Source organism: Nomascus leucogenys, chromosome 10 (assembly GCF_006542625.1).
Source record: "Nomascus leucogenys isolate Asia chromosome 10, Asia_NLE_v1, whole genome shotgun sequence".
In the NCBI taxonomy this organism is placed as follows: Eukaryota; Metazoa; Chordata; class Mammalia; order Primates; family Hylobatidae; genus Nomascus; species Nomascus leucogenys.
The window spans coordinates 41,479,914-41,491,740 of NC_044390.1; the positions used below are offsets into that span (position 1 = coordinate 41,479,914).

The 11,827-nt window shown below is 50.1% G+C and overlaps 1 protein-coding gene across 2 annotated transcripts; it reads left to right on the forward strand.

Moving 5' to 3' along the window:
• The first annotated feature begins 5,363 nt into the window (after nt 1-5,363).
• On the forward strand, nt 5,364-8,575 carry KRTDAP (keratinocyte differentiation associated protein). 2 transcript variants are annotated; one of them, XM_003280026.1, is made up of 6 exons: nt 5,364-5,539; nt 7,059-7,097; nt 7,196-7,237; nt 7,414-7,458; nt 8,140-8,187; nt 8,433-8,575. In XM_003280026.1, the coding sequence occupies exons 1-6, from the start codon at nt 5,453-5,455 to the stop codon at nt 8,469-8,471; spliced, it is 300 nt and encodes a 99-aa protein (XP_003280074.1). In that variant the 5' UTR covers nt 5,364-5,452; the 3' UTR covers nt 8,472-8,575. The 2 variants fall into 2 exon arrangements, with proteins under 2 accessions (XP_003280074.1, XP_004089251.1); XM_004089203.2 differs by lacking the exon at nt 7,196-7,237 and having other exon boundaries at nt 5,437-5,539.
• The last annotated feature ends 3,252 nt before the right edge of the window (nt 8,576-11,827 follow it).

The following is an 11,827-nucleotide window of genomic DNA, read 5'->3' on the forward strand; positions in this document are numbered from 1 at the left end:
TGCAGGGGACAGGAAGTAAAAGGTGGACAGGAGGCGCCCTGCCAGCCTAAGTGACTCCCTCCAGGTTTGAGTTCCCTAAGGACATGGCCCCCATCTGCCTAGGTCACTCTCCACCCACAGGACAGGCACAGGGTCTCAAACAGTGGATGTATACGTGAAAGAAACCCGGCTCAAAACTGACTTGAGGAGACCAAGCTGACCCAGTCGGCCTGCCTGGGAGGGCCGCTCCTCTGCTCGGCCTCCCTTCTCTCCTGGGTCCTGAAATCCTGACGCTGGTTTGTACTTGTCCTCCGGGGTTCAACGCCATAGGAGGGCCTTGCAGTACCTCCTAGAGGCCACAGGGGGGAGAGCGCGGGGCTCTCCCAGGGAGGACGCTCCGTCCTCGCTGCACAGGGAGCTTCCCGGAGCGAGCGTGGGTCGGGGTGGGAACCCGAGGGGAGCTGAGGTCTCCTCAGCCCAGTCCCTGAGGCACTGGGGGAGACGCGGAGGTGAGCAACACGGTTCTTGGCTCCTGGGATGTTCTTGGCCCAAAGAGCTGAAAGCGGCTCTTGAAAGCTTAGAGTGGCACCCGAGGCAGGCTAAGGTCCCCTGGCATAAGGGGCCCTCCAATGAAGGGTGGGTACCCCTTTCTCCTTTCAGGGCTCCTCCAGTGACCTCCTGAAGCCCCAACTTCCATCTTATTCTTTAGATCCCATTCTTCCACAACGCCCAAGAAGGAGCCCCTGCTCGGAACCTACTACCAGCTTCTCATTAGCCCTGGAATAAAATCCCCATTCCTCACCACAGCTCTATGCGATGGGCCTGCCCTCCCTCTCTGAGGTCCTTCTGGGTCACTGGCACAGGCCATCAGGGAACATGGGCAGCTGTTACCAAGGTCTTCAGAAAGCCAGAGCTTCATCTGCTTTTAGGACTAATTTCAAATGTCCCTCCCTGGGCCACCTTTTTAAATTTGTATTTTAAAAGAGAACGGGATCTTGTCATGTTGCCCAGGCTGGTCTGGAACTCCTGGGCTCAAGTGATCCTCCTGCCTCAGCCTCCTAAAGTGCTGGGACTACAGGTGCGAGCCACTGCACTCGGCCCTCAGGCCATCGACCAAGGAAACCCTGTCAGCATCATATGGCCCCGTTTTCTTCGCAGCACCTGTCCTTCTCTGAAGTCATCTTGTTTGTGTATCTATTTTTTGTTACATTATGATGTCTCCTTCGCTAGGACATGGGATCCATAGGGCAGGTCTTTTGTCCATCTACAGCCCCCAGCACCAAGAGCCAAATAAATATTTACAAATTAGCCAATGGAGGGATGGATTGGAATTAAGTGGGACCAATCCAGGAAGACTTCCTGGGAGAGGTTTAAGCACAGGGCACATAGGGTGGGCGGCAAAGGAAGAAACCAGACCTGCTGGTGGATGAGGCTGCTTTCTTGGGTGTGACAACACCGATGGAGGGAGGAAGGGATGGGACAGGGATGCCCTGAGTTCTGCCCTCTAACACTCCACACGCCAGCCCCCTTTCTCTCACAGGATTCCTGGCTTCCCACCTAGTGTTCACCAAGGCCCCGAAAACCCAGTGTCTATCTCTTGGAATCCCCACTCCCTCCCTAGACCCAGGAGGCTGGCTGCCAGGCCCTAGGTGTGTCTCACAATGGGGCAATCCAGGCTGGGCCTCGCCTCCTACCCACACTCAAGTTCTGGCAGATTTGGGGTGGGGTGGGGGCAGGCCTGTGGGAAAACAGAGGTTTACTGGTATTCTCAGTGAGGGAGCTAGGAAGTCAAGCCGACCTGGAGATGTGATGTTGCAGAGCCAGTCTCTGGGGCTGCCTGACTCCATTAACCCTCCGTGATTCATCCAAAGCTGAGCTGAATATTGGGCAGATTTTCCTGCCGCGCATCACCTGAGCTGCTGGGACCCTCTCCCAGGGAGAACTCCCTGCCCCTCTCTTTCCCCATCTGCCCAAGCCAACTCAGGGAACATAAACTACTGAGGCAGCGTAGATGGAGGAAGAGGGAGGAGTTTGGAGAGAGACACTGGCTTCTAAAGCTGGCACTTACAGCAAAACTCACATCAAGATGGAACTAGCTGGGCGCCGTACTCACTCCTGTGATCCCAGCACTTTGGGAGGCCGAGGCAGGAGGATCACTTGAGGTCAGGAGTTTGAGACCATCCTGGCCAACATGGTGAAACCCCATCTCTGCTAAAAATACAAAAATTAGCTGGGTGTGATGGCGCACGCCTGTAATCCCAGCTACTCGGGAGACTGGGAGAGGAGAATCATTCAAACCTGGGAGGTGGAGGTTGCAGTGAGCCAAGATCATACCACTGCACTCCAGCCTGGGCAACAGAGCAAGACTCTGTCTCAAAAACAACAAACAACAAACAAACAAACAAAACCCCAAAAAGCTACCCTTAGAAAATCTACCAGGAAGGTGCCAAGTGGAAACAAATCGTGAGTCCAACACAGACAGCTTTTTTTCCAGCATAGGAACAGAATTTCTTTGGTTAAGCACACAAAGTGTTGGCCTGTGTTGAGAGGCATGATACAAAAAGTACCTATTTTTAAACACCAGAATGTTGAACACTAGAGCCAGAACCGGAACCCTATCTGTAAACACATACTTGGTGTGGCAAGATGATTATACTACTGGAGGCATCTGGAAACTGAGGCAATCATCACAGGTTCATTCGGGGGCTGATGCCACTAACCTTAGTTCTTCGTTTTCATTTTGTCAAGAGTGTGCAGTTCGATTCATTTAAATGAATGCACCTATGCTCGGGGCTGCCACCTCTGATGGTGCAGGCTATGCACCACAAAGGACGCTGTAAAGGGGACCTGCGGGGGTTCGATGCAGTCTGCCCCCCCACTCTCAGGACATGGGTCTGATTCACACAGGGTGTTCCATGGGCTGTAACATAGCCTGTCCAGCATAGAGAGGAGCAATATAGGTTCAGGCTCTGGAAGCCCAGCATTCTAATGCTGGTCCTGTCACATTCTGGCTGTGTGACCCGGGGTGAGTTGTTTAACCTCTATATGCTGTGGTTCCCCTGCCTATAGAATGTGAGTAATTATAGTACCCACCTGTGTCAGAATCACTGGGACATTTCAATGAGATCACGTATTTGGAGCACTTAGTACAAGGTCTGCCGTATAGTAAGCCTCAGTAACTCAGCTAACATTGTTATCAATACCATTAGGTGGAGAGGAAAACATAGGGAGGGCAATTTATTGTCAAAGGAAAACCACAGACTAGACTCTGGAGCCAAACAGAAGACGGTGTTGGATTGTCCGATGCTCTAGATCACCCAGGCCAAAACTGGCACCGGGTCCCCTCACCTGCCTGTCAAATCGTAGCTGATTATACAACATCAGTTCTCTTTTGTCTGATTCTTCACTCCCTGGAGTTGACCCTATGCGGATGGAATGGTGGCTAATGAGCTTTTTCAGTCACTGTTCGTTAATTAACAAGGATTCATTACACAGAACTTGTGTCCTCCAGAAAACCTTTTGGGAGGTGCTCCACCCACCTCAGTCATTCTCTAACTCATCCCCTCCAGGAGCACCAACTCTGTGACATCCACTACTGTGTGGCCATCTGGGCTAAGGGAGTGTTCTCTAAGCAGTGTTCCCTCAGGTAGCTCTGCAAAGGGGAAGCTGCCATTATAAAATCAGAGGAGGCTGAAGAGGATGTCTGGGACTGGGGTGTGGGGGCAGCGTGAGGATGGAGCTGAGGTGCCCAGCTTCTAGGGTTCGTAAAGGTTGTTCATGGACGCCGTCCAGCCCTCCCACCCAGGGCCGCCGCCACCGTGCATTGCATCAGGTTGTGTTGATAAGGTCTTCTTTGCCCTGACAGCACCGGTCCATGTCCCAGCCCCTCCCTATTACAGCAGGAGCCGGTTTGGCCACCTGAACCTCACTGTGGAGAAGGCTGCTTGACTAGGATATTGTGTCACAGTGAGGTGATCCAACTTCCAAACCGGGGGTGGGGCGAGGTGGGTTGGGGCAATGACATGGAGTGGGCACTCCAAGTTCAGGGTACCTGGATCCCATCTCCAATTGGGCACTGTAAGACATGTTTTTTGTTTCCCTGTTCCTTGTCATCTTAGCTCAAGACAGTCATTTCTCTGAAGACCCAAGAGTAAAAGATGGGCAGTTGGAAAATGGAAGGGTTCAGCCCCATGGAAGGAAAATGCACACTGTGGCAGAAGGATGCCTGAATACTAAGTCTAACATATCATATCTGACCAATGCTGACTCCACCTGGGTTCTGTGTGAGCCATGGTTCTAGGGGGATGTAAAGCTGATCAAGATACAGCTCCTGACCTCAAGGAACTTGATATTCTAAAAGGGAAACAAGGCAAGAACATGACTTATTTAGATACAATGCCAGAGACATACAAACGAATGAATATGGGAATTCTGTGAAAGGAAAGGTATGGAGAGAGGGACTGGGCATTGCAGGAAAAATCTGGGAAGCTTCATGCAAGATGAGTGTTGGGTTCTGAGAACTGGAGATGAGAGAAGGCCATGTTAGGAATAAGGAAGAGCATGGCCGGATGCTCCGATGAGGGAAAAAGAAGGATACAGTTGGTAAGGAGTCCAATTTGGCCAGAATGTGAGGTATGTACAAAGCTAGTAAAGGAAGAAGTTATAAAGGTGGGTTGAAATCAGAGTATGGACCGCCTTCAATGCCAAGCTGAAGAGTTTACATAGATTTTGGTAGGGTGGAAAAAAAGGGCTGAATGAATGTGGAGCGCAGGCTCACACCTATAATCCCAGCACTTTGGGAGGTCAAGGCAGGCAGACCACTTGAGTCCAGAGTTTGAGGCCAGCTTGGGCAACATGGCGAGACACCTTCATCTCTACAAGAAAATAAAAAAAAAAAGCTCCAACATCTCTACAAGAAAATAAAAAGATTAGCTAGGTGAGGTGATGCGTGCCTGTAGTCCCAGCTACTAGGGAGACTGAGGTGGGAGGATTGCTTGAGCCTGGGAGGTCAAGGCTGCAGTGAGCCGTGATCACACCACTGCACTCCAGTCTGGGCAACGAGTGAGAGCCTGTCAAAAAAAAAAAAAAAAAAAAGAGAAAAAAAAAGCCTGAATTCTAAGAGAGGAATGAGGGATATAACGAAAAGAGACAAAGACAAAAGGAGAGGTTACTTGGGTATCACTGCCAATCCCTCGGAGGGACAGGTCCAACTTGTCTCTGTCCCGGCCCCATCTGCATGAAGAGACCCATTGCAGTGTTACCTTCCACGTGCCTGGGGCAGAATGCGAATTGAGAAATCCGAGGCAAATGAGGAACAGTCCGTGCCTCCCCCTCCCAGAGCCCCAGGGGTGGGTGACAGGATCTGGGGGTGAGTCAGTGGGGTGGGGGCCCCATTTTTGTGCTCATCTGCCTCCTTGGCAATATAAAGAGCAAGCACTGAGGCCCCGCCTCAGAGCACCCCAAACTTGATGCCATGAAGATCCCGGTCCTTCCTGCCGTGGTGCTCCTCTCCCTCCTGGTGCTCCACTCTGCCCAGGGAGCTACCCTAGGTGGTCCTGAGGTGAGCACGTCACCTGCATTTTTATTCTTCTACGTGTTACCCACCTACCCCTCCATCTCTCTACCTCCTGTCCATTCCTGGATAAGTGGCTCTTAGTTTTGGATTCTGATGGAGGCGGAAGAAACTGGGGCTCTGAGGAAGGGAGGAGGGAACAGAGCATCCCTGGGGAGACATTTGGGGCAGAGATGCTCCTCTTTCTGGAAGGGATGGTGAAGTGTGTTGGGGAGGCTCGTGTACTGAACCTGGGGAGGAGACAGGACTGAGTGGGTGGTCTGGGTTCAGACGATCTCCACCATGGGCCCTCGGAATGTTCACCCATTCCGTTCCAGCTGCACACATGCCTGGGGATGTGCAGGGGAAGAGGGGGAACTGGAGAGCGGCAATGTGAGGCAGAGTAGCTCCAAACCCAGGCCTGTGTCCACATGGGCAGCAGGTGGAGAGGGTGGAGCAAAGCAAAAAACTAGCTAGTTCTGCCTGCAGCTGACTTAACTTAAAGAGAAGTGGGGCTGGGGTGTTCTGGAGACAGTCCTGCTTAGCTGCTCTTTGCTTCATTTGTGCCCCTGGGAGCAATGCCCAGGTGACGGGTGGCTCCCTACTGTCTCTGGAGCACAGGCCACAGTGAGAATATTTACCATCCAGTCCTCAGCCAGAGAGGAATCCTGATGCCTACTCCGGATTTAAAAGTCTAAGACAGGGACACAGGCTCAGCTGCTGAGGTCCAAGCCAGTGGTGTCACTGAGCTGGGCGGCTGTCGGGGCCTCAGGTGAAGTGGGGCCAACTTTCCCAGTCTGAAAGGGCAGCTTTTACCCCACCTGACGCCATGGAGTGGGAAGATGTGCCTAGAGTTTTAAATCAGGGGAAACTAGAAATCTGGATGATTTATGAATTCTTACTAATTCAAAATGTCTAATTCAAACCAAAAAACAAACGAGGCAAATTTTTATGAGATCTGAGCATCTGGATCCAGCCTGCGGGCTCCCTGTTGGGCTCTGTCATGGGGAGGACACGATGGGACACACTGAGGCCTGGGGTGGGGTCCCCATGGAGGGGGATAATGGAGCTTCCAACAGTGGTGGCAATAAAGCCACAAAGCAAAGCAACCTCGATCAGTGAGAGGCAGGCAGGTAACCTCAGCAGCTGGGCTCCCACCTGCACGCAAATCTTTCCCACCCAGCTATATGGACTGAGTGTGGGTGTCTCCAGAACACCCCACCTCTTAGACTTAAGTCAACTGCAGGACAGCACTAGCTAGCTTTTCCGGAGAGGAATGCTCGGCTCCAGGCTTTCTGCCTGCTGCCCATGGTGACACTGCTTACATGTACCATTCTCCAATTCCCCCTCCTCACCCTGCACATCTGCCAACCATGTACGCGACTGGAACGGAGACCATGGTGGCGAATGGGTTGCATTCTTTCGGAGACTGGGCTGTGGATGAAGGCAGAGCTGGCAGAGAGGGATGTGGGCGAGGGCCCTGGCATCACGTGACCACCTGCCTCCTTTTCTCCCTCTCTTTTTCCAGGAAGAAAGCACCATTGAGAATTATGCGTCGCGACCCGAGGTAAGCCGTCTGTTTTCCCCGGCCCTCCAGGCATGAGTCTGTCCTCTCTCTCTTTTTGCTTCTTAGCAACTTTCCTAACACCCTGCCTTTCTGCCTAGGCCTTTAACACCCCGTTTCTGAACATCGACAAATTGCGATCTGTGAGTACGCTTCTCTGGTGCTACCCCTACGAATACCCTCATGACAGAGGGGATAAACGCCTTGGTAGAGAGCTTGCAAAGCTGCCACGGTTCCTTCACCTTCTCCAGAGGGCTGGGGGCTAAGCTCTGGCCTCCCCTGGAGCTGACCTGCTTCTGCTGTCTCACTTCCTCTTCAGGCTTTTAAGGCTGATGAGTTCCTGAACTGGCACGCCCTCTTTGAGGTGAGTGCTCGGGCGCCCCTTGCCCTCCTCGGTTGTCTGCAGTCATCCCAGGGTAGTGGCCGCACATTTTGGCTTTAAATGTATAGGTTGGTTCCTGATCTCTGGGAGGGAGTGACTGCCCTACCTGGATGCTGCCCAATGGACTGTCAATGGAAGAAAGCTTCCCCCGGCGCCAGTCCTGGCTACCCGTGTTTTCCTAAGATGGCGGTGGAGGAGCAGGACTCCAAGGACAATTGCAGAAGGGGAAGAGCCTAATCGGTCAAGATTTTATTTCAATCCCCTCATCTTCTATGGAAAAACTGAGGCCCACCTGCCCTTAGAAGGCAAAGTCAGCGACAGAGCTGAGGCCCGCGTCTCCTGACTCTGCACTGACTTCTCACATGTCCTCATGCCAACGTCTTCAGCTCCCTTGGCCTCCGCTTCCTCTGTGATGTGGGGATGATGACAATTCGCACCACAAAAGGTTGCTGTAAAAACCGACTGAAATCATGCTTGTAGAGCAGCCCGTGCAAGGCAGACACAGACTAAGGCCTCAGGAAATATTAGCTCTTGATAAAGTAATGACAAAACAATGACATTATTGTTACTATGGTTACTGTGGGAGTGCATTAAGGGAATGCTTACCGATCCATGTCTGGCTGACCTGCAACACATCACTCTCTTTCTCTTTCTTTCTTTTAGTCTATCAAAAGGAAACTTCCTTTCCTCAACTGGGATGCCTTTCCTAAGGTAAGAGGTGTGGGCATTAGGAGGATATGGAGCTTGGGGGTAAGGGAAGAAGCAGAGGATGTGGGAGAGAAAGTGGGGACAGGGAAAGGAGGATCAGCCTTCTCACCAAACTGAAGGGAGGTCTTAGCTACTACATGTAGAGGAGAACAGGAACTCACACCGAGGCAGAAATTCCTTTCCATCCGTGCCATCTTATACTGGGCACCCAGGGGTTCCCCATCTAACCCTGACCCCTCTCCCTCTAGCTGAAAGGACTGAGGAGCGCAACTCCTGATGCCCAGTGACCATGACCTCCACTGGAAGAGGGGGCTAGTGTGAGCGCTGATTCTCAACCTACCATAACTCTTTCCTGGCTCAGGAACTCCAATAAAACATTTTCCATCCAACAGCTCATGTATCTGTGTCTCTGTCCTCCTACTGGGCTTTACAAAGGAATTAAGATGGAATGAGCCCCAAGGCTGATAGGTAGAAATCTTGACTTCCAAGAGGAGAGTAAGTAGGGAGACAGGAGGAAATATAAAGGACACACCAAGATGGCAAGAGACCCCCTTGTGTCTTAGCTCCTTAGTGTTGGCTGGGATCCTTGAGGAGCACGAAGCAATGACTTGCTTAATAAGATGCTCAAGAAATCGCTAAACCAAAAAGTATCTGAGACAGGTCTCATTCTCTTAAAGGGGAGCTCCTGGACCCAGAAAACTGTCCTGTTGGTTTGAGCAATAAAGACAGCTCAAACCAGTACCAAGCACCGATAGATTTGTCAGAGGTCAGGGCCACCTCCACTCAGGCCATTCATGGGTTGCCAATTTGTAACCCAAAAAGTATCTGAGACAGGTCTCAATCAGTTTAGAAGTTTATTTTGCTAAGGTTAAGAACAATGCCTGGGAGAAAAAATACAGAATCAGAGGAGCAGTCTGTGGTCTGTGCCTTTCTCCAAAGATGATTTTGAGAGCTTCAGTATTTAAAGGGGAAAAGCAGGGAAAGAGGGAGGGCATGGTCACATTACTGAATCCACATGTTATAAGAGAAAAGGGGCAGGTAGGGGAATAGTCCATTATATATTTGTCTCATGCTCAGTAAATCCAGCACTTTACATAAGATATGGTGAACATAGAATAGCTATCTGTTGAGATAGTTTACCTTTTACCTGTAGCTATCTGTTTAGGAACAAAAGGAAAGGCAGCTTCTGGCATGTCTCAGCTTTCAGCTTATCTTTTTTCCTTTCGACAGAGTGAATTGGGGTCCCAAGTTTTTATTTTCCTTTCACAAATCAAACCTACTCCCTGACCTGTTGGCATTCTCCCCCACCTACCTTCTGAAAACCTGATTCCCTTTGTAGTGGTGATTTTGTATAACAGAGCTATCTGAAATCCAAAGTTCAGGACCCAGCTTAAATCACATGAGCCCATCTGAAATCCTTTTTTTTGGAATTAGGCAGGCTCTAAATAAAGAAAACTAGCAGTGTGACCTTGAGTCTTCCTAAGCCTCTGTTTCTTTATCCGTGAAATGAGTATGGAAATAAATAAGAATGATAACCACTCTGTGGTGTTGTTATGAAGGTCAAATGAGATAAGTATGTAAAGCCCCTTTCACACGGCCAGGCATATAGTAGATAGTGTATCTCTACTCCCCCAGTTTCAACCAGAGAGCTGCCACAATGATCCAGATTCACTCATTCACTCACACATCCATCCATCCATCCACCCATCCACCCACCCACCCACCCATCCCTCCATCCACCCACCCACCCATCCACCCACCACCCATCCATCCACCCACCCACCCACCCATCCATCCATCCACCCACCCACCCATCCACCCACCACCCATCCATCCACCCACCCACCCACCCATCCATCCATCCACCCACCACCCATCCATCCACCCACCCACCCACCCATCCATCCATCCACCCACCCATCCATCCACCCACCCACCCATCCATCCATCCATCCCCTGCAAAGATCTTGAAACATGAAATGGATTTAGTTTTGCTTCCTGTAGATGTATTTTCTCTGACCCAATTTGTGTACTTAAAATACTAAACTAGTTGGAATTATTTCTAGTTTCTCTTGAAAACTGGGAAGATTAGAGTACAGTGGACCTGCGACTGGCTTAAAGCCAAGTAGCAGCTGCCCTCTTTACACAGGACATGGCTTCCAGGGAAGTTTCTACTTGGCAAGCTTCACTTGTTTACATTGCCTTTGGCCTTTATAAGCAACTGCGTTTGTAAACCATCAACTGCAGTTTAATTGAGGAAGTGGACTACAAGGGAAATTAAACTTGGTTCCTACTTTCAAGGCGCTTACAGACCAGGTGAATAAGACATGTAAGTGTTCCTGGCCGGGCACAGTGGCTCATACCTGTAATCCCAGCACTTTGGGAGGCCGAGGCGGGTGTATCACTTGAGGTCAGGAGTTCGAGACCAGCCTGGGCAACATGGCAAAACCCCATCTCTACTAAAAACACAAAATTAAGTGGGCGGATCACATGAGGTCAGGAGTTTGAGACCAGCCTAGCCAACATGGTGAAACCCCATCTTTACTAAAAATACAAAAATGAGCCGGGTGTGGGGATGCATGTCTGTAATCCGAGCTACTCAGGAGACTGAGGCACGAGAATCACTTGATTCTGGGAGGCGGAGGTTGCAGTGAGCCAAAATTGCACCACTACACTCCAGCCTTGGTGAGAGAGCAAGACTCTGTCAAAAAAAAAAAAAAAATGTTGCTTATGCTCTTCCTTCCAATACACACAAAGGAGAGGAAAGCTATAAATGGGATGACCAACAGAGAAGAAAACTATGGACACTGGTGAAATGCCACAATCAATTGAAATACTTAGTGAAGACTGTGCACTCACAAACCAGGTGATAGGAAATGGAGTACAGGAAGAAGAGGGGAGGTGCTTAATGGACACCCATCGAGTGACTAGGTTTTAGGGGAGGAGTAAAGCATCCGCAGGGGACTAGGAGTCATGATACACAAGTTAAGAGTATCTCTGAGATAAGGCGGTAGTTCTCAAAATGTGGTCCCCAGTCTGACAGCACCAGGATCCCCTGGGAACTGAAAAGAAATGCAAATTCTTTGGCCCCACTTCAGATCTACTAAATGCGAAACCAGGGGTGGGGCGCAGCAATCTGTGTTTTAACAAGCCCTCTAAGCAAGTCTGATTCACTAAAGCCTGAGAACCACTTCAAAAAGGAAAGTCAGAGAACTTAAGATTAACCCAGAATCAGGATAGTAGTTGCCCCTTAGATGGAGAGATCCCATGTGATAGGAGAGTGGCACATAGGAGATAAGGGGGGGTGACAGAAGCCACTTCTATATCATGTTTCAGTCCTTCTTTAAATACGTACATTTTATACACACCTATGCATGTTGTATTTCACAATAACATGTTATTAAAGCCAGAGAACACCAGATGAATTTGCAAGTGCTGACAGAATACACAGTCAAGAAACAATTGGAGTCTAGAGAGACTGCAATCTGAACCAAAAAGAAAAAGACAAAGTGAAGTGTAGACAAGCTGTGCACGTGAGTGACAGATGTATGCTAGATCATGTGAAATTGACAAAATGCACAAACATGGGTCAGGCCATTCAGGGGATTCAAAGAATGGAAGACATAGCACCTGTTCTCCCTGG

What these genes read in the sequence shown, in the direction of transcription:
- KRTDAP (XM_003280026.1), top strand. Translation starts at nt 5,453, where the DNA reads ATGAAGATCCCGGTCCTTCCTGCCGTGGTGCTCCTCTCCCTCCTGGTG. An exon ending in ATTATGCGTCGCGACCCGAG is followed by an intron (nt 7,098 to 7,195) that starts GTAAGCCGTCTG and finishes CTTTCTGCCTAG; the next exon opens with GCCTTTAACACCCCGTTTCT. An exon ending in ACTGGCACGCCCTCTTTGAG is followed by an intron (nt 7,459 to 8,139) that starts GTGAGTGCTCGG and finishes TCTTTCTTTTAG; the next exon opens with TCTATCAAAAGGAAACTTCC.